General features: G+C 40.0%; 1 protein-coding gene across 6 annotated transcripts in view; it reads left to right on the forward strand.

Annotated features, from left to right (window-relative positions):
• The window catches only part of MAD1L1 (mitotic arrest deficient 1 like 1), a 346,624-nt gene that overhangs the window by 25,444 nt on the left and 299,011 nt on the right, over positions 1 to 22,169 (forward strand). For 5 of the 6 annotated variants that reach the window (XM_014870221.2, XM_088174320.1, XM_088174318.1 and 2 more), the window contains one exon: positions 9,956 to 10,042. In XM_014870221.2, the coding sequence (XP_014725707.2) occupies positions 9,956 to 10,042 (87 nt within the window). Of the gene's footprint in view, positions 1 to 25; positions 147 to 9,955; positions 10,043 to 22,169 lie in introns of those variants that run through there. The other variant, XM_088174321.1, reaches the window with a different exon arrangement.

A 22,169-nucleotide genomic window follows, 5' to 3' on the forward strand; every position in this document is an offset into this window, starting at 1 on the left:
CGATGATAGCAGCAAGCCAAGATGACGTCCACGTGCTTGTGACACCAGTGCAGTCCTTATCTGAGTCCCAGGAGCTGTGGCAGACACAGGGAAGCCACAATTATTTTTGGCTGCTCTGAACCCTGTATTGGATGCAGGTACCTGAGGTGAGTGAGGGTTTTTGAGAGAAAGCTGGCAAAAAGAGTAATTGTTAAAATGCCACTGTTTACACCTATAATGCAATTACACTTGAGCAGTTCCACTTTCTCTGAACAAGTCTTAAAGTCTACTTCTATCTCCTTCTGCCATGAATTATTCATTCCTTATGGATGAGGGTGATTGGGGCTTGGCTTTCACAGGCAGGTTTATTATTCCCACTTAGCTCCAGCTGCTTTGGCATGCTCCAAGCCTCAGTTATTTTCCCAGCATTTGTTCTTAGCATTCGTTGTTCTTGATGTTAAAACTTTTGGACTATGTAATTCAGCTCTGGTTTTGGGAGTGAGAGTCTGAGGGGATGGAGAATGTTGGTTTCTTTCTTTTGATTTTCTTTGTAGCAAGCATAGGAAGAGCTTTTTATTTAAATCTGTGCTAATTGCTAAGTCTGAGGGTAACTGTTGTGTTATCATCATGTGTCAAAGAACTTGGATGTGGGACACTTTGTATGTGTGGCTTGGGAGCTTTGGATGTTAAGGAAATAAAGCAGAATTTCAAAAAGAGGTGGAATTGATGTGCTCTGCCCTTCAGGGAGAGTGGTTCTGAGGGCCTGTGAGATTGGGATATCATAACACAGAGGTGCTACCACCTCTGCAGCAGCAGTGACACTCTGAGTTCTTCTGTTCTGCCAACTTGTGTTGTCTGCTTTGTACTGGGACTGCAGCACTCAGGTCTTGGTGTGTCTCATGGTAGTGATGCCTAGAGCTGATGTGCTAATGGGCTTCCATAAAACTTTCCATTTTAAATGTTATTTGTCCTTCACTTTGAATATTAAATTTTTAGAAACTTTTTTTTTTTAAAAAAGAGAGAGAATTACTGCATTTGTTTAAAGTTCTGAAAGCTTTTTTTAGCTAAACAGTTCAAAGAGCGCATCTCACTAATCAGAGGAATATTTCTGCGTCCCCGGGGTGGTCACAGTGTTTTAATTGGAACTCAGGCTTCTTTGAAGTCCTTTTTAATCCTCCCTGAGCTGGGGGAGAGGGTTTGAAGACAGCACTGTAAATCTGAAATTTCTTTGGTTATTTACATGTGTCTGGGGACGTGTGTAATTCATTTTCCTGGATGAAGCCTGTGGACAGCTGAGTGGGAAATGTTCTTCCCTAAGTGGGGAGGCCTGAGCCAAAGGTGGGGGTTCTGCACAGTGAGCTCATGTGCTCCTGAATTTGTTAAAACCAGGAATTGAGCAACAGGCTCTGAATGGGAAATGGACTTCGTGGGAAACGATGTGGTAGCTAAACATGAGGCTAGGCTAAACAAAAAGCTGGGATTTAAACTCATGTTTTAGGATTAACTCATTAGTATGGCTCACAAAAATGGTGTTGCATACTGATACCTGACTTCGACCAGTTAGGAAACAAAAGGTTTAGGAGACACAGTGATTGTAATTGATATCTTTAATCATCTATCAAATCATTGTGGAGTTTCATTTTTCTACATTGAACTAGAGATTTTTGGGTGTCCCTAATGATGTTGTTTAGTCTTCGTGCCTCAGTTTCCAAAATTCAGGCCTTGCTTTGGTCTGGTGTCCAGGGATATCTAGTCCTGCCTCAGATGTTTCATGCACTTCATGTAACCACCACAGACAGAGCTTCAGTGGCAGCTGAAGCCTTTTTGTCATCTTAATACAAATGCCCTGTGGCTGCTGACAGCACAAGCATTTCCTTAGGCATTGTCTAATTTTGTTGTTCTGTTATTGATTTTCATGATAAATATAATCATTTATCAACTATGTTTTCTGTACTTCAGTAAGGCTTTTAACCTCTCACATTTGCTGAAGCTTGGATGTTTTATGTTCTTCTGGCAGAGGTGAGACAATCTTTTACTGAATTTGGGTGGTTTTTAATTAATCAAAGCAACAGGCTTAACTCAATTTTCTATCTGAAAGAATAACTTAGAATTCGGGCTGAACATACAAGCAGTATGCTTTTCATTCTTTCTAAAATTGTTACCATAAATTTACCTGTGACTGTTATTGTATTGATATTAAAAAAACCTAGTTAAAATAACTTTTACTGTAGCTTAAAGCTGCAGTTTAAAGTGGCTGTTCCTGCCATGAGATTGAATAGGTATGTGATTATAATCAGAAGTAAATAAGAATAATATATGGGATGTCAAATCACTTTATATAAAAGCAGTTGAAAATATGGTCTAGACTTTCCCAAGGATCTGTCTCCAGCCATTATTATTATTTCCTCTTGCTCAAGGTTAGGGGCTTTGTGTTACTGCTGGCTAATATTTTCAGCTGATAAGAGTCTGGGTAAACAAGGGGATCAATAAAGATGTTGAAAACAATACAAGGACTTAGGCAAATTAATATTCTGCAAGGATTATCTCAGACAGGTGTCAAAAGAACAAGACCATCAATTCAGTGCAATCTGTAAAATAGTCAAATGTACATAAATTGTCAGTAGCCAGCCTCCTGTCAAACAGGAGCCCTGGCTATCTGGAAAAATGATCTCTGTGTTGGTAATTTCCATGGGGGTAGAAGTTATGCCAGAAGGGCATGTTGGATACATGCAAATTATGTTTGTTTCTAGGTTTTGGGGGATTTTTATGTCTTGTCCCTGTGTCTCACTTCTCCTTCCATGAGAAGAAGCTGATGATATCTGTTTCTAGGCTGGTCCAGGTCTCTCTTCAAATGTCTTGAGAATGACCTTGCAGAATGGTACCAGCAGAGGTTTGGTAAAATTGTCTATTTGCACAGATATTCTTGCCTAATTTGAAATCTAAAGGGTTAAATATTTTTATTTCAATCCTTCTGTTGTAACCAGTCCTCCCTACTGGCCCTCAGCTGAATGAGCTTTTATTCATTGACATGGAATTTAGAAAGAGAAGCTCCTGCTTGATCTTCTGGAAATTTCATTTATTACCTTGATTTTTTTTAGCTGTCATGGTTCTTCCCCAGTTTTGTATAATTCTGGTATTTGGCCTGGAATGGTTTTCAGGGTTTCTGATGGCCCACTGTTGAATGATATCTCTGTGAAAGATACATCATCTGGCTGTTTGGAGTTGGTTTCCAATGAACATATCTTTGTATTTCAGTCTGGTTTTCAGATATTAATTTTTTGTTTATTGCTATTTATTTTACAACTGTCCAAATGCCTTGAAAATCTAATGATTCTAACCCACATTCTGCTGTCATTCTGTTCTTTAGATTAGTTTGATTTGTCCTCACCTTGCTCATGAAGTCTCTTGGCTGCCCTGTTCACACTGTCCTCTCAGCCCAGCCTCAGATTGCCAAAATCATTGTTCCAACTCCAGTGACAAATGGGAACTATAGAAAAAACAACCCTACTTATGACTCCCTAAAAAGAGTTTTTATTCAGTTCATGGCATTAAATTTCCCTTTAGCTGTTGCTTTTTTCTCAAATTAAGTTTGTGATTAGGAGAAAGACTTAAAATGCCGTTTGCTACTGCTGCAGTAAAATGAAACGTTGCATTATTAAGTGTGTTTACAATTGATGCTTGAAGTCTTAAGGGCAGTAGGTATGAAATTGTGTGCCACAATAATTTCCTTTCAACATTGTCATTAATATATAATTGCATTCACTAAATTGTGAATTGAGAAAATACATTTGCTTCTCTAATTGTGAAGATTGTGCTGATATCTCTGTTAGCATGAGAGCAGTAACAGCCATTTTTAAAATCCCTTTTGATCATTTCCAACTTCACTACTTCTCTGCTACTGCTGGTGAATACCTGAAAGGTGCTTTAGAATTTTGTGTGGGTTTTTTTCTCTTCAGTGTCTAATCTATTTGGTTTAAGACCTTAAGAGCTCTTTATTATCTTGTATAGGAAAACATAGGACAAAAATATTTCACAGCTTTGTAGATACATCTCAAGGTGCAGGGAGTGTATGTTAAATGCCTTATTGCTGCCTTATAAATGGTTTCATTTTATGAAGCTCTCTTGATGACTCTGAAATATTTGTTTCACCATGACCTCTAAAACCTTTGAATTATGTCATGTGATGGAGCATGCAGTGGCAAACCCCAAAGCTGAGTATTTTTATCTTCCATCTCAGCAGCCTTGGTTCTGCTGAGTGTACATTCCCTCTGCTCGAGGTCCCTGGAAGCTTTTCACCTGTGAGGTTCCATTCCTCTGTGCAATGTGTTACTTACCCCATTTCTGTGCATTGTTCTGTGCTTGCTCTTAGAGCAGTGGTAGGGATGAGAAAAAAGTTTGCACTGTTGAAATGTCTGCCCAATTTTTTTCCAAAGTAAGTAATTTTATCTTGTTGAGCCCTTACCTATATCTTCAAAGTAGAAATGAATCTTGAACAATGCGTTGTTATGATGCCATAACTATGGGAGGAAAAAAATTTCATTAAAATCCAAAGAAGTTATTAACTGGAAACTAAGATTGATTTCTTCCCTTTTTTTTCACACCCCTCTTCAAATTATGGCTTGATTGGATTAATTGCTAATTTTGCAATTGCTTCAAAAGAGACATATCAATTGTCTTTAGAATTGTCAAGACACTTATAAACACTTAAAATGTTTCCTTACAAATAAGTTGTTCTTCTGCTTCAAGTGGTTAATGGGGACATTTGCTTTGGTAAAGAGCAATTGGATTTGTTGATTCTATCTGTACACAAATAAGAGCTCTCTAAATGAGGGAACCTCGGAGGCTGAGATTGTTTATTGCTTTCACTTGCACTTCAGATTTCCTCCATTTACTTTGTACATAAAATATTAAGCAGTCACTTTGTTGGAGAAACAGTCTCAGGTATACCTTAGTTTTGTGGGTTTGACAGCTCTTAGCACCTTCATTTGAATGAGTAAAGGTTTGTGACTGCTCTTCAAAACATTTTAATCGAAGTGTTACAAAGCACTAAATGTGTTCTTATTGCCTGGAAACATTGAGGATTTCTTTTTGTGACTAATGTGTGTAGGAGATTGCAGACCATGTGGATTAGTTAATGGAGTCAGGAACAGGAAGGGAGGATGTAGGCATGGAAATATGAACAGACCTGGACTGGAGCTTGAAGGGGCTTTTCTGCAGCAGTGCTGTAGTGAAAATCAACTCTCAGCACTTCCAGGCCTGGACACCAGATTTTAGTGGCAATATTTTCCTCTAGTCTGGGGAAGGGGAGCTAAGGAGTCCTCCCAAGGTGATGCATATTTTGAGGAGAAAGGGATTTGAAGCAATCTGTAGCTTTCTCATAACAAACACGGAGTTAATATGACCAAATTACTTAAGGACTCTGTGCTGTATCCCAGAAGTCTCTATGAGCTGTTGTGATTATTGTTATTTGCTGAACTTTCTTGCAGGGTGAGTCCTTCCAGGAACTGAGCTGCTTTTGGACTTGGTGAAGCTTCAGAGATAGACAGGAGTCCTGTAAAGCAGAGATAGAGGAGTTTAAGCAGTTGAGGAGATCAAATATACAAAGAGGATGTTTGAGACTCACTTCAAACATACAGGAAAAGACTGTTACAGGCATTCCATGGCCTTTCTAATCTTACAGAAATATTTAAAACAACTAAACTGCCTTTCCAGAAATCTTCTCTTGTTGTCATGTTATTGTTCTGTTTGTTCTTCAGATGCTGTTGCTTTCCTGCCTAGAAAGAAGATTAAATTATTTTTATAAAAGTAGAAAAGTTTCTTCTCGTGGAGAGAAGAATTTCAGAATCTTATTACATTTCCTTGTACATTATACAAAAAATGATAAGGAACAAAATAAATATTTTATACCTCTGGGAGATTATCTTAAAAAAAAAAAAACCAGCAACAAAACAAAGACAAAACAACAAACCTAACTCTAAAACCCAGAGAAACACCTGGAAATTGTTTTGCTAGAAGAGAATTAAGCACATGTGGACTCCCTTTCTGTGCCTTATTTTCTTTACAAACACTTTAATAAGAACATCAGTCTCTGGTCTTTGTCAGTTAATTATGCTTAAATGTAAAACTGAAAATACTGTGCCAAAAATCTGGTAATGTTCCGTTTCAATTTAATATGACTTAGTTGAGGCAACCAAACCTGTCATGGTATATTCATACTGACTTAAATCTTTGAAGAGAAATGTTAATTCAGCAGACTTCCAAAAATAAGTAATTCTGAGCAATTTAGTGTTGTAAAGGTGGTATTAGTTTGGTAGTTTGAATAAAATTAATTAAACAAAAAGCTGTAAAGACCTCAGTCCTCCAAACATAGTTGATGAAGTGCCTGTTTTTCTCTTTAGCATTTGTCTTGCACTTCCATACTTAAAATTTAATATCTGATCTCAAGCTATGATCAAAACTCTTCCTTTGCTGTGCATTTTGAAATTTTTATAGAAGTAATAAGTTGGCATTCTGATAAATTATAAATTAAAAATATTTTTTCTTTTACATTTTCATCTACTTACAGAGTCTTGGTTTAATGTTCCTTCGACAGCTGATTCTCAGTGTGTAACTGTCACAGTTGATACTGAAATGGTAAAAGATCCTTAACTAAGAACAGAGCATTCCTTCAAATCCTGGGAAATGTCACTTGTGTGCATTAAAAAAAAGCATACAAAATAGCATAAGCTGTTTTCCTAAAAAGTTTAAAAAGTGTGACAGTGGGTACTAAAAGTCATTGTATGACTTGGTTGGACATCCCATTAAGTTAATCTTTCACTTCAATTGAAAGGTTTTATGTTTTCATCACTCTTAAATTGCTCCTTTTCAAATTATCTGTGCTTCAAAGGAAGGCAAAGAGCTTTGGTTACCAGCAGCTTTGTCCCTCTCCTGCCTCACTGTGCTGTAAACTGCTGCACTAATTTGCTTGTTTAGGGCAAAAGAAAATCTCATCCAAATTAGGCTTAAATTCAATTGTTGTTTTTATTAACTTGGCTTAAGGAAGGAGGGTCTCAGGATGGGAAGGTGGGACAGAGGAAGAATGTTCTAGCTTTTAGCTCCTTGTGCCTTAGCCAGGAGAAGGGAACTGAAGGCAATGATTTGCCCCTGCATTTTGGAAGCCCCTTTGTCATTTGTTCACAAAGATCCTCTTAAAGCAGATTCCTTGATTTTCCAATACTGGTTTTGATATCAGCAGTTCCAAAGGGAATGCACAGAGCTTAGCAAAAATTATAGATATCAACCAAGGCTCTCAAGGCCAGAACATGTTGCTGTGTGTTGGGATGGTGACAGATTTCTCTCTTTCCATGGCATCATTTGCAGAAACTCGTGCAATGAGAGGCCTGGTTACAGCTGCTTGCTGTTTGCAATGCTTTGGGACTCGACCAAGTCTCTTCAAATTGAAAGCTTTGATTTAATTTTACTGTGCATGCAGTGTCGTTCCTCTGCTTGGATCTGTGGAAATCTGGCTTATGCCAAACTGCTGATGCTCAGGATAGGGTGTAGAGCTTGGAACCAGGCTTTGAAACCTCTTAATTAGGGTGCATGCAAAGGTGTCTTTGGCTCTGATCACCTGGCATGATTTAGTGTTACAGAAAGTGAACTTCTCCTTACAGGGGATTAATACCCATGGACTTTATTTTCTGTCACACATCTATGCTGCTCCACTTAGAAGTAAAATTAAAAAATAAAAAAAAAAACGTTTAATGCCAATAAAACATTGTCCAGAACTCAGTGCAAACCTAAAGCTGCCAATTGCTGGAACTGAGATTGGAAGCTGATTGTTGGTTTGAATGGCTGAACAGATGAGGATGATTGTTTTTTATTGGAAATCAGTCAGGAGCTGTCATTACTAGAAATCTGTGGCTTTTATAGTACTCATTTTACTACTATATTAGTTTCAGTTCCTGATCTCAATCCTAATAGATTATGGTATGAATTTCTGAAAAACAAAGAAAAAAATCAAGGCAGATACTTTTTGTACATTAAAAAAAGAATCTGTAAAATTATTTCAGTGGTGCAGGGACTAAACACTTGTATTGGGGGCTGGCACTCAACATAACCAGAGAGCTGCCTGCTACTAACTATGCTTATGATAAATCTGCTATATTTGGGTGATTTATTAGAAGCTTAGAACTGCATTTTTCAGAGCCTTATAGACTTGGCATTACGCTGTACAAAGATTTTTCCTGTGGAAATCACTGTGTCTGCCTACAGCTTCTTTTTGCCAAACAGCCTAAGTGTGCCCAGACCATTTCCCTGGTGTTGCCTCTGATGCCCAACCATTGGTAGCCCTCAAATTAAGGATCCCTTCAGGCTCAGCTACAAAATTTTGAAATGTTATTTAATGCTGCAACACATTTGAAAATCCAGGTGCATGTTGGCTTAAAATTCACTTGTCTCTGCTAACAGAATTTTATTTTTAGATGTTTTAGCCAAGCTATCTCCAGGTTGTGACTTGGTTTCTTCTCATAATTCCCTTGGCTACTGAGTGTGATGGCCTATCCTGACTGATTTTTTTGCTGCAATCTGTGCCTCCATTATCTGATGGGAGAACACTTCCATCTGTTTAATTCTATATTGACTATGAAGACTTGGATGTAACACAAGTGGTATTAGAAGCCTCAAAATTTTCTGCTGAGGAGGGATAAAGGTTTGTAATTCTGGAAGTGAAATGCAGGAATCTTTCAGCTGGGATTGCCAGAATCGAATCCTATCTGCACCAACTCAGCGTTTAACTAATTTTCACTCAACTGGAAGTGACAGATAATTAGAGAGAAAAAGTGATGCTTTTTTTTTGATGTGAGTAGTTGGCTGAAAAATATTTTCCTCAGAGAATGGGCTTCTCTAGTCCTAGATCCAGTCAGCATCCAATGATCAAGCTTGAGGCACTTGTCCCTGTTCAATTTTTGAGTGGCAGCCTCATTCCAGCGCTGTATTTCAATACTGTAGACTCTGACCAGGCCTAGTTTATCTGCCAGCAGCAGTAGAACCTTGACTTGCTTTTTGGGGGACATGATAAACTGTGTTTCTGCAGATTTCACTGCTGCAGAACTGACTTCCCACTTGCTCCCTATGAAAAACCCTTTCAAGGTCTAGGTTACTCTTGCCCTTTGTGGGTGCTGCATCTTGGTGGAGCAAAGGGATGTATGTACCCAGTTCATACAGGGATGCCCTTCCCAGCTTCCTTTTCTTTGGCAAGTGTGATAGAGATGCTTCTATTTTAGGGTGGGAAAACCTTTCTGATGGCTCAAGACAAATTCTTATTTTTATGACTTAAAGAGAGACCTCTGAAAGAACAGATTCCTCCTGCAGAGGCTGTTGATGTGGTCTCTGGAACTGCAGACTGGAGTTAACTTGATTCCATTCCATTACCTTTAAGCATTTGTCATTGGATTTGATGAAAAAATAAACCTATTTCTGACAACTGCAGAGTCGTTGCTAGCAGGTCTGTGGAAATCTCTGATCCTTTTGACAAGAAAAGGTTACCAGTGACATCTGAAGTGCTACCCAGAGCTGGGGGATTCTGGTTTTAATTCCTATGGCTCTGGAGTCATGGTGTGTGTGAGGGACTCTGAAGTCAGCACGCTGGTAACTCTGTGGGAACAGTGCTTTGAGTCACCTATGATGTACCTGAACATCTACACTCTCAGAGGGTGTTCAGCAGTAGCCAGAGTTGCTGAACTGTACAGTCTGCATTTAGAGTTATTTTCTCCTTTTCTTACTCTCTTACTACTAATCCTGTGCTCATACTAGGATGGCTTTAGATTTTATGTGAGCTGGACAGGCTGCAGCTCTGTGTTCTAAGGGACTGCAACAGGTTTTGCCCCAGGAAATCACCTTGGCTGCTTTTGGTGACACCTGTTCTGTGGCTGTATATGGAATACAGATTTGCAACCAATGATTCGTTAAAAGTTTTTATTTTGTTTTAATTGTGTAGGACACCTGATGATCTCTCGAGACAGATTGTGGCCCTGCAGCAGCGGGAGCTTGCCCTGAAAGAGCAGAATTCCACCTTCATGAACAGGTGAGTGACTCCAGGAGGGGATGCTGGTAGCAAGATCCTGCTAGGTTAAATCACAGAGAAAGGAAACGAGGACAGCAAACTGAGAGCAGATCTTCATATTTCCTTGATGTCCCATGGAGCCTTCTGAGCCACCTTCTATTCTTTCCCGTGTTGATAAAGGGCTTTCTGCTTACTGAAATCCTTGCAGGAAGAACAAGATGAATAACTGTGGGTGATGCAGTGAAGAGTTAATCAAGCTTTGTTATGAGCTGCAGTGTTTGCAAGGGGAAGTGAGCTGCTTTCCCCAGACCATTTCATCTGGAGAGGAAATGTCACAAAGCAAAATGTGCCAAGTATCCATCTGGGTATGGGAAAGGGAGTAGGAGCTCTGAGGACTGTGACTGCTGAAAGGACCAGGGTGTAGAGATGGTGCAGGAAAAGGATGTTTGCAGTTTTGGTGGCAAAGTACTGCCAGGCTTTGAGAGGAGCAGTCTGTTTATGGAGTGAGATGAATTTTTGAAACATGAGGGTGTTTAAACCATTGCCCTCCTGTGGGAGTGAATATGTAATGGGGAAATGAATTTGCCAGAGCTAAACTTTCCAGACTGTACCACAGCCTTTCTGAGCACAGTTCCACAGCCAGTGTTTCTCACCCTCAGTGCACATCTTCTTGCTTCCCTCCCTGTTTAATTCCACACATTAGGAGCCCTTTGTTAAAACCATTTATGTTAAAAGCAATACCTCTGTCTTTCAAAAAGACCCTGGACTGTTTGCACTGCAGGGTTGTAGCTGCCATGGCTGAGCAACAGGAGTGTGGAGAATTTCAGCCTTTGGTGTAAAAATGCTGAATGTGAAGCAGTTGAGCTCTGGGTGGGCACACTTAGCTTGTGGTGGGCAGCATTTCCTGATGTGTCTCCTGAGGTAGGTGCTGCATTTTGGTTCAAGAGATGATGTGTTTTGGGCTCCACCTTCCTAATGATGGGCAGGATTTAAGCAGGGTGTTAAAAATTTCGGCTGTGCTGCTGCTGTTAATGAAACTGTTTAGTCACTTGTAAAACGGTTAGCTAAGTGTAAATTCCCAGGAGTGAGCCAGCCAAATTGTTGTGTGGTTTTTGCTGTGAGGTTTACAGGGGAGGAAAAAAAAAAAGTCACCAATATGAAAAAGACATTCTGTGTATTAAAAATAAATCAAGCAAACCATCAAACCCACAACTGATTAAACGATCAAATAAAAGAATGATGGTAGTGATTGAGCTACAGATTTGGGGTGGATTTTTTTTTTTAGGCTGCTTCACAGCTTCTCAGAGAAGTTATTTTTCTATATTTATTAACGGCCAAGGGGAATCATCTGTTGAAAAAGCAGCCTTTTGGTAGTGCCTGTTCATCTAGATATAATTGTGCCAATTTAGTTTAAAAATAAAAACATGATTAAAATTACTTTTTGATTTCAAGTTAAATGGGCTGTAAAGCTGCTCAAATTAAAATTCTAACGTTTTCCTGATGCAATGCTGTGTGTCATTTCTGAAACTGATAATGTTGACTTTCTTCTATCACATACCTTATTCTGTCTTAAAAAGAAGGCAATAAGATAAATTTTTAAAAACCTTTCATTACAGGTGATTTGAAAGTTTCCAGCAGAAGGTTTTGAGTTTTTTGGAAATAAAACCTTGTTAAGGAAGCAAACCTAATTTTCTCCTTTCCATAAATCTTTTCCAGATTTAAAGGAGATGTTCCTTTCCTTTATTTGTTTCATAATGGTGTTCAGAATTGTCTGTGTATTAGAGTAACTTAATATGTGATCATGCCTCCCTCTAGTGATGGAGCCCAGCACTTATTCAGCTTTCTATTGTTTTTTCTTTCAGCCACAGGTTCTCTTGCCCTTAGTTGAAATATGTTGTCTTTGGTGCTGATAGTGCAATGTTTGATTTATAAAGTCAGTGGTTATGTGTGTATAGAGCAATATGCTGTACAAACACCACAAAATTTGTGTCTACCCTAAGAACTTCTGAGTTTTCTTGACTAAAATTAATGAATTGGCACTTGCTTAAGAAAACATCATCACAAGTTGGCATCTGAATTTATTTTTATGGCAATGAAGGAGAGAGTCACAGTCCTGGCTCACCTGTTGCTCAGTGCAAAACTGTGTTTGGTAGAAGAGATTTTTGAGTGTCATGGTAAAGAGCATTATGTGCTCCCCTTCCCTACCTGGCAGCTCTTGAGTCTTTGTGCAGAGGATGTGTGTGTGCTCATCACCAAGCCTTTAAACTCAGGAGAGGGGCTGGTTTGCAAGCTGATTTTTCTCTCTCTGTCTTTACACTGCAATCACCTTGGTTTGTATTCCCACAAAGTGATGCTTTCCCACATTGTTCAGTGACTGGGGCAGACACTTGCCAGCTGCTATTTCTGCTTCCAGTGTCCTGTAGCTGATCTAGAATGGGGAGTTATGGTTGATAAACACCTTTTCCAAATGACTTCACTAAACAGAAAATTTATTTTTTCTCATTTTTGCATTCTTGACCTTCTTTCCATTTATTGCTGTGCATTTTTTAGAGCCAGTGTTTGTGTAATTAAAAAGGCAATAGAGGTGATCCCACCACAAAGAGACAGCATCACTACAAACCCACCTTTGCAGTGCTATTTCCCTGCGTGGGGATGTGCACTGCAATCTGTGTTTTGTGTGCCTGTGCAGTTGCCAGTGTCTCCAGACCTCCCAGAGACCAAATGATGATGCATATCCGATTTGCTCCATCACTCACATTGGACACTTTTAGACACAGAACCACAGGTCTGAATTTCCTGAGCAGTAGGTTAAAATCAATTTCTTTTAACAGTGATTGTTTACACGTCTGAGTTGTGTAGACTCCCTCGGAGCTTGCTATTTTTGCTAAGGGGAGAAAACCTTCCTGTGGTGCCAGCATGGGGCAAGAGGAGAGGGTCACTTTAGCACTGAACACATGGGCACAACTCACTTCTCTTGGCAGCCTCAGGATGGCTGAGTAATGTAGCTGAAAGTGCCATTAATCGTGCGTGATGGACTCTCAGTGCTGCTTTGGAGTGTGTTGCTAGAATTCGTATAAATAGAGTAAATTACACTTGCAGCAGCAGGAAGTGTCGTGGAGCTTTTTAACTGCAGAGCAAAGATAACAATTCAAAGGTTTCAAAAGCTCAAAAGAAAATTGCTCAGGGCCACTTTGATAGCAAGAATTGTACCTGCTCTGCTGTTTAGGAAAAGGTGATGGAAGGGAGGTGTTTAATTAGTGGGTCAGTTTAACCATGCAGCCACCATTAGTTAAAGCCCATTTTCCCCCCAGCTGTGCCTGCTGTAGGTGTGGTACACTGAAATGTGTTGCTGGTTGTAGTTTGGAATATGGAAAGTCAGCCAAGTGGTTCATAAGCTTTTCTTTTATGGAGAAATGGTGGAACAGTTTATACTATTTTTTGAAGTGAGAAAAGCTGTGTATTTATTGTGCCTCTTTCCCATCTGCATATATGGTCTCTGTGGAGAGATTTCCTCAAACAATCCTGGCAAAGTATTCTAGAATGTGAGATGTTGTCCTATGAGATGGCTCATGTGAAGGAATGATGCTGCTTCGTGGCTTGAGCTTTGCTGCATTTCTGAAAGGCTATGAAAATGCTTACTTGTGGCTCCTCCCAAAGTGATCATTTCTACTTTTGCTCTTGTGGTCTAAGTGCAGTGTTGACTTTGCATCTTGAGATGTCCTGTGGAAAGTCAAATACAAGGAAACACATAGGTGAAGTTGGTTCTGGGCAGGATGAAGGACACAAGGGGAAATGGAAGAGCAGTAAATCCTTGGTTCTGGTGTTGAGATCCCAGAGCTGATGGCTTATTCCCATCACCTCGTGTCAGAAACCCAGCCATGTGCTTTGACATATTGTTTCATATGGGAAAAGGGACACAGAGAATGTGTTTGAAAAAGAATTTTCCTACTGCAGGTACTCAAGGAGTTCTGTTAAGAGACATGGCTGTTTACCACCTTTATTCATATAAATCATGTAAAACTGATTTACCCAAACAACCTGCTGTGTGTATTGTTGCTTAAAATGAAATAAAACCCCAAACCATTGAAGAGCAGGGAATGTGGATTTCAAATTGAACAGAAAATGCTTTAGACTTGGGCAGCAGGGATTTAAAAAAAAAAAAATAGGCAAAAAGAATGAGTGATGATAAGCCCAGAACTGTCCATCTTCATAAGTGCTGTTAGCTCAGAAGTGTTGTAAATCTATTGCCCAACCTCTCTTTTCCTTGGATGTCCCAATGAATGTCAGTCACAAAAACAAATAGAGCCTGTCAGACTTCTTCCCCTAATCTTCTGCAAAGTTGGACAGAAGTTTAATTACAGTGAAGTCTCTTTTATCTGACAGAGAAAGAAGTGCTAGCTTTTTAATAGGCTTTATGAGTTATTTTGTGATCAAAAGAAGCACTTAATGTCTAATATAGGACTAGGTAGGGATTTTTTTTTCTTCCTTTGTTCATCTGTATGGCACATTGCACCTTGATTTATACGTGGAGGTGTCTATGTACCTAATATCAGACAAATGTTTATTCACAGTGCTTCAGGGCAATATTAACTGCTGGCAGATTCTGCATTCATTTTACAGAGTGAGATGATGAAGAAATGACTGTAGATGCTGCTTTTCCTTTCCTCCAAAATGGATCTTTCCTGCACTTTTATGGCAGAAGGTACTCAATAGTGTCTCATTAAGTGACCAATCTACATATTCATACAGTAAGCTTCTAGAGCAACATCTGGTTATTCATGACTCTAATTAGGTAGGTACAAAGCTTTTGTAATTTTTTTCTATCATATAGTTAGCAGAAAATGGGAAGGCAAAAAATAATTTAGCCAAGACATTGACTTAATGCTTCCAATTTGAAAAACATGGGATTTTGCCCAGACCTTTGCTTTTCATGATTGTGCCATTTTTAGGCTGATTTCCTGAGGAAGTGAGGCTTATTACTGTGCTTTGTGTGTGTATGTAGATGAGATTTGTCTGTGCCTACCCTACACTTTTGAACTTGAAGTTGTGTTCTGTCAAGCTTGGCAGATGGAGGGCTCAACAATAATGAATTCCAGCAAGTTTTAGGCAGTCATATCTCCATTTCCAGGAGATCTCCATCCTGAGGCCATGCCAGGGATCAGAACCCTGCAAGCAAACAGACCCGTGGGAATGTCCCATTGTCAGGAAGGAGCTCTGTCCTCACACCCTGGCAGCACCACAGTCCATCTTTTTTGCTCTTCTATCATTTTTGTTATTCGATCATTTTTGCTATTCCATCATTTTTGCTATCCCATGCTTTCCAAAGGCTCATGGCATTTGAGAGTAGCATGGTAATGTTGTTGGCATCGTTTTCATGCTTTTCATGCTGTGTGTCATTCTGGCATGAGGAAAAAAAAAGTCTGTTTGAGTCAGGAGTCACCTTTTGAGAGAGAAATCCATAGGAAACCAGGCAACTTTGGTGCTGGAACTCATGGAACATTCTCTCTGTATTTAAAAAGAAAATATGTAGAAAAAGCCAAAAAAGCAGCCTGGAGGGGATAGACAAAGCTGTGATGATACCATTGTCTCAGCCTGGAGCTCTGTGGAGACTGTAGAGTGCAAAGCCAGTACAAATATTAGTACTTGGTTTCTTACCTTTTATTTGACTGCTTCTGGGAGAACATTCAAGAATAATCTGGGAGAGCACTGTTCAGTGCTCTAATCACTTCTAATGATTAAAAAAAAAAAGTGATGCTGTTTAACTCTGTTCTTAATAGTTCTTCTTGTTCCAGGGTCGTGATTGACCCTGGGTGTTCCTAGCAACATCCCTGATGTCTGTGCATGTCTTTATTACTGCAATGAACGATAGCTTTCATCTGTTAGTGCTCATCTGGAGATGCTGATTCAGCATTCCCTCGGTAGCAGTGGGCATTATTGACCAGAAAAATGTATAAAAATAACCAGCTAATTTGGTAGGAAGCACAGGCTGTTCTTGGTAGTGTGTGGTACAGCAGACACCGTGTTTGGAGCTGCACTGTAAAAGTTAGGGAAGGAGAAATCTGCCTTGCATCTCTCCTGTGCATGACTCACATCTACATTATAAATCTTTCTCTTCTGTGAGATTAAAATTCCTAAAAATTCTAGATGAAATAGATGTATCTTAATACTAGTCCAGAGTTCCCAAAAACCAAAATGAATATTTAGATATTGAAGTAATTAGAAGTCAAAACTTATTATCTTATTTTCATTATTCTTATTCTTTCTTTCTTAGCAGAGGGATGCTATGATCAAATTAATGATTTAGAGGAGGCTGATGGCCAAAGGAAGAGTGCCCCACATCCATGTTATATTTGTGATATGAATACAAAGGGAGGAATTATAATCTCAGCTGTGCAGTAGGCAGCAGTACAGAAATATTCTACTTTGAAACCAGTAGTATTATGTAAAACCATATATTCAGCCTGCTGCCAAGCTTTGTATAGAGCTCTGGGAATTGTAGTGCTTTAAGATTTTCAGTTCTTAGGGATTTGTCTTTTATTGCCTCTGCAACGTGGCAGTATGCCTTGAAAAATTGGATGTGAGTTGGAAAGAGTAGGGCCCATCAGTTTGGTAATATCTTTGGAATCAGTGTTGAAGTCCAGGGTGGTCCCATGAATGAGGAAGGTTAATAGAGCCCAAGAAGTCTGGACTCAGTTTCTGGAGTGTTTTCCTGGGTGCTGAGTCACTTTATCCAATGACATGAGTTTCTCACATTCTCACCTCATGAATGAAAACAAACATTGCATCCTGCCTACTCTGCAGATCACTATTTTTAATGCAGATAAAACGCATTAATTCCTATCTACCCATACCTGTTAAGAATTTTTAGTTCCTTTCTCCCCCAAATACACATCTGATTCTTCCCATACAGTATCTTAAAATGACAGTAATGACTGTGGCTCCTGAACTGTGTGTTTCATGAGAAGACATCAACAGTCAACCAAGGCTGTGTTTAACAGTTTTGTCTCTTAATTTGTAATGCTAGAACTTCAATACAGCTTTCCTGAGCAGTCATGGGAAACCAGAGGAAGATTGGTGGCAGAATGCAGAATGAATTTTCTATCTTTATACTCATTTATTTGAACACCTACTGTAGATGCTGTAATAACAGGAATTTCGAAGACTATGGATTTTTCTAAAGTACTTTATGGTACTGTTGATATTGTTTATTTTGAGCAGATTGATGAGGACAGCCAGAATACACTGAGACATTTTACCAAGGTAAATGTGAATTCTATAGGATTTTTTAACCTGCTGTAAAGTGGTGTCAGTTCAAATACTGCACAGAATATGGTTATGTCTGAAAAATAGATTGTCTGTCCTGGGATGTCTCAATCAGTTGATCATATCTGCATGTACACTTTGTTCAGCTCCATAACTAACTGCTACTTGAACAATTTCTCATCTGAATCACATCCTCTCTACTGCCTGCTGCCTTCAGGCTGCTGTTATTGGTATTTTCATTATGTGTTTAATATTCCTTGTGGCTGCTTGTATGCACATGAGTGTATAGAGCAAAACACTGAAGGTATATCACTGGTGGTGGTGGGAAGGCATTTTTAATTAGTCATAAATATTCTCCTACTGTCAAAGTTTTGTCATCTCTACAAAAGACATACTGCTTGGAAAGTTTATTCAAGAAGTGAGCTGCTTGTCTTTTTTAGCTGTGTAAGGCAAAAAAAAAACTTGTCATGAATTGCAGTCAACCCCCCTCCCAAAAAGCAGCTTTCTCTTGCTGCTCTGAAAGTTAAATGACTAATGTGCATAATTTATTTGAGCATCTGTGCTAAAAACTTGCATACCAAGTTTTAGTTCAATGTGATCAACAATGGCGAAAATTAGGATTTATCATGGAAATGCTGACGGATGTGAACATGTGTAGGCTAAACCGGTGCCTGACAAACCTTCTTATTGTGCAATGCTAATGGTGAAACACAGTTTTTTCTGCTGTAATTGCATTTCCCCCCCTCGGCTGCTTAATTTGCTCCTTTTCAAAATTCGGTGGTTTTAGCTGCACTTCATATTTGGATTCCTGCTTTTTCTGGAGTCTGCATAAAACCTCCTAAGTTGTCTTGTGATATTTCTAAGCATAAGATACCCTGAGCTGCCTGGCTGAGCATCAGCATCCCGAGCTCGGGCTGGGCTTTGCAGTAACTGGCTGAGAACAGGAGATGGTGCCGGCAGCCTTGGCAGCTGCTCTGCCTTCCCTCCCCTCCTCCTCCACCTCCTCTGCCGTGCACAGCCAGGCTGCTGTCACCAGCATTATAAATTCTGGAGCCAATTAGCTAAAAAATGTTACAAGTGAAAGGAAAGAGAAGAAGCTGTAGAACATCTTGATGTGAATATGCCTGTTTGAGAAACTCTTCCTGTGGAGAGCTTGAATCACAGAATGGTTTGGGTTGGAAGGGACCTTAAAAATCATGTTTCCAGCCCACTGCCGTGGGTAGGGAGGCCACTCTCTAGACCAGGTAGCTCAGAGTCCCATCCAACCTGGCCTTGAACACTTCCAGGGATGTGACATCTCCCACCTCTCTGGGCAGCCTGTTCCAGTGCTTTACCCCGCTCTGAGTAAAGAATTTCTTCCTGACATTTCATCTAAACCTGCCCTCTGTCAGTTTAAAACCATTGCCCCAGGTCTTAGCACTTTCTACCCTACAAAAGGTCCCTCTCCCTCCTTTTCATAAGCCTTTAGGCACCGGGGGGCCACAATAAGATCTCCCCAGAGCCTGCTCTCCTCCAGGCTGAACAGCTCCAGCTCTCTCAGCCTGTCTTTGTAGGAGAGGTTCTCCAACCTTTGAGGCATCTTCCTGGCCCAGCTGTACCTTTTGCTTTGGTGCAGCTTTTGGTGAAGCATCAGATATATTTGAGGCACCTGGTTAAGGAAGGAGAAGTTGGTTTGGAGGAGTCAAGGCAAGGCCTTGTTAGGAAATTGTGCTGATAAAATCTTATGTTAGTGGAATGATCTTGGCTGTGTTCATGCCTTGCTGGCACTTCATCCTTTCTCCAGCCTTGTCCACAAAATTTCTTGTTGAAGGAAATTAATTGAAAAAAAATTTTTTTGTTGATGTTTAAATTCCCCAAGTCAGACCAATTGCTTAGTTCTTGGTGGGCATCACAGAAGGTAAATGTGTTTATAGTCAGTTCCTCTCTCTGTCTGTCTTTGAAACAGTATTTGGTGTGTTTTCAGGCAGTAATGGCTCAGCCATGCCCTGTTGTTCAGAAGAAATGGTGACAGTTTCTCAGTGCAGTCATTCTGTTGCAGGAATGTGTCCCTCCTTAGGAAGGAGAAGAGATAGAGATGGGTCCAGTTATTTGTTGCTGGTGACTTATTTTTGTTTGTTTTTCTCTTAAGCTGTGGTGGGATGTGACATTCTGAGGGCCTGTTGGGGCTGGATGTGTGGTCAGAAAGAAGGCTGGGGCATGGTGCTCAGTTAGAGTTCAGAACAATGTTCCAGCAAAATGTAATTTCCATGTCATATTTTATGTATGGGCTGCATTGCATATTTTCAATATTTAAACCAATGTCCATATTCATAACTTGTAAAATATGTTCTCACTGTTAAGAGATGGAAATCGGTAACAAAAAACACACACAAAAAAAATCCCATCAAAACCCCTACAACAAACCCCCCAAGCTTTCCTTTTATTCAAGCAACAACAATCAAATTCTTGTGACTGGAATAACTACTGAAGAGGCTCTCTGTTTCTCAGCCAGAGAAAGCTTTTGAAATATTTATGGAAATAAACCAAAATGTGTCCCTTTCTGACTGTACAAATACGAGATTATCAGATCTAGCCTATGGCAGTTGCAGTACATAGAGTCCAAAGCATCTACAAGTAATAAAATGGAGCGTATGCTTTAGAAAAAGCTGTGAGGTTTTTTTTTAACGGGACTCTACTGACAAAGCAGATTTCCATGGATTATCCTAATGAAAACGTCCCTCTGTGCACTTGGCATTGGAGGTAAAAATTGTTACGGAGACAATACATGAATTGATCTTTTAAAACCAAAAGTATCATTTATGTTTGATGCATATTTATCTACTTAAAGAGCAAGAGTGAAGTCACTTTGTAGCTCTGCCTGTGGTAGCTGGGAGTGTGGAGCAGGGCTGCTCCCATCCCCTCCTGTTGAATCCTGTGCCACCAGCCATAGAATTGCAGCACAGGTTGTCTGGCTGTGTCACACTCCCAATTTACTGACTTGAACTTGCTCATCTGGGTCTTCTGCCTTGCTTTTCATTCTGCAAATCTTGCTCTGGTGTGAGGATTGGAGCTTGTTGAAGTCAGAGTGCATTTTGATGATTCACAGAAGAATCAGCAGAGCCAGGTTTGTGAGAAGAAGTGATACCTTTTATTAGCCCCAGTGATAGGATTAGCAGACAGGCACGGTGTGGGCACACAGCCAACCTCACATCTGATGGAGAGGGAAAAGCCTTCCAGCCAAATGCAGGTTGAGAACAATTGCTCTGAGTTTAACTAGGTTAATCAATTGGACAATTTGAGAGAGAAGGTGGTGGGCACTTGGGACAGGAATCAGAGGAGATGGGAGGGCTGTTAGCACCCACGAGAGAGACTGTCCACTTGCTTCTTATAGCAGGGTTTGAGTACTTGCAGAAGACAATCCATCAGTAGAATGAACTTTCTCCTTATAGAAGGAACTTGAAAGCAAATAGTCGTGTTTTTCTTGGAGCCACATCCCAGTAAATCCTATGCTTCACTGACTCAGCACTGGGGTGTCAGCCTTGCAGTTAAGCGACTAGAACTTCAATTTTATATTAGTCAAAAATACTATTTTCTAAACTGTCAATAAAATAATTTTGCTATATTGTTTGACTTATCTCCTCTGGGCACTCGAGTGCAGCAGCAAGTCTGAACTGCCAATACAGTGACTGCTGAATGAGTTTTGCTTTGTTTGTCCAAACACTTTCTAGGATCAAGTCATTGTTCCCTGAGCCCTGCTGCAGGTGCTGTGGGCTCTGCTGACTCTGGGAAAGGCCAGCTGCAGATACCAAGTGGGATGTTGATGCTCACGGCAAAATCTCTTGTCAATTTTGGACTTAACAGCAGCGTAATTAACTTGTTTATTTTTTTAATTGTGTCCTGTTAATACAAGTGCACTTGCTGCTGTGTTACCTTGAATTGTGATGTGCAGTTCGTGCACAGCCATGGGTGGTAAGTCTCTAGCTCACCTAGTTGAGAGTAACATGATGTCTTTTAACAGTGTATTTGTCACATTTTTTCTTTCCTGATTACATCCAAAAGGGGGGAAAAATGCTCATTAATAACTGTGATTATAAAAATCCAAGTAACAGTAAGATAACCTGGGGCAGAGTAGTGCCTAAAAATACTTGTTGTTTGTAAGCTAATTACATTTTATATTGCCAGTGACCTTTTGGAAACCTTTCATTTGCATGGATTGCTGATGCCTCCAAGGAAGTGCCTTTATGCAGAGAGAAAATGCATTCCAGTCGTCTCCTCAAAGCAGAATGCAGGTCTGCTGTCTGCAGAAAGTGCCCTTTCTCAGAAGGACTTTGTAACAGGCTTGTTCTGAACTGCAGGGAGAGCTTTTCCTGGTGGAGAAGATGAGCACCCAGGCTGTGCCATCTCACCAAGCTGCTGCTGCTTGAAGGTGAGGGCTCTGTGTATAAACAAGGATGGGGGACGTTCTTGAACTTAACAGAAGTATTCATTAATAGTAAAAGACAGAGGAGACTTGAAATTCATTCTGACTGTGGCTCAGTGGCAAACTTATGAATGATGAACTGTGGATCTCGTTTCATACATATGAGCCACATATATAAGGCAGAAATTCCTCGGCTTTTGCAAGCTTTTAATTTGGATTTTTTAATGTTTTGTTGAAGTAGTTATTTCACATCCTTCCCTGAGTGAGTGCTGAAGATCTTGAACTGAGCACAAGAGAATGAGACTGGATGAAGTTTTAGTAGTTTCTCCTTGTCTAATTCCAAATGAGAACTGAGCAAGTGAGAGCAGATTTGCTGAAGCTCCCATGGATAATGTAGCTGTCATTGAGGCTGACAGAAGTTACTGTGTCCTTGTTGCAAACCCAGCAGTCCTGGTCAGACAGCCTCAGACTTCACTGGTTTTTATG

Source organism: Sturnus vulgaris, chromosome 16, assembly GCF_052056855.1.
Source record: "Sturnus vulgaris isolate bStuVul1 chromosome 16, bStuVul1.hap1, whole genome shotgun sequence".
Classification (NCBI taxonomy): domain Eukaryota; kingdom Metazoa; phylum Chordata; class Aves; order Passeriformes; family Sturnidae; genus Sturnus; species Sturnus vulgaris.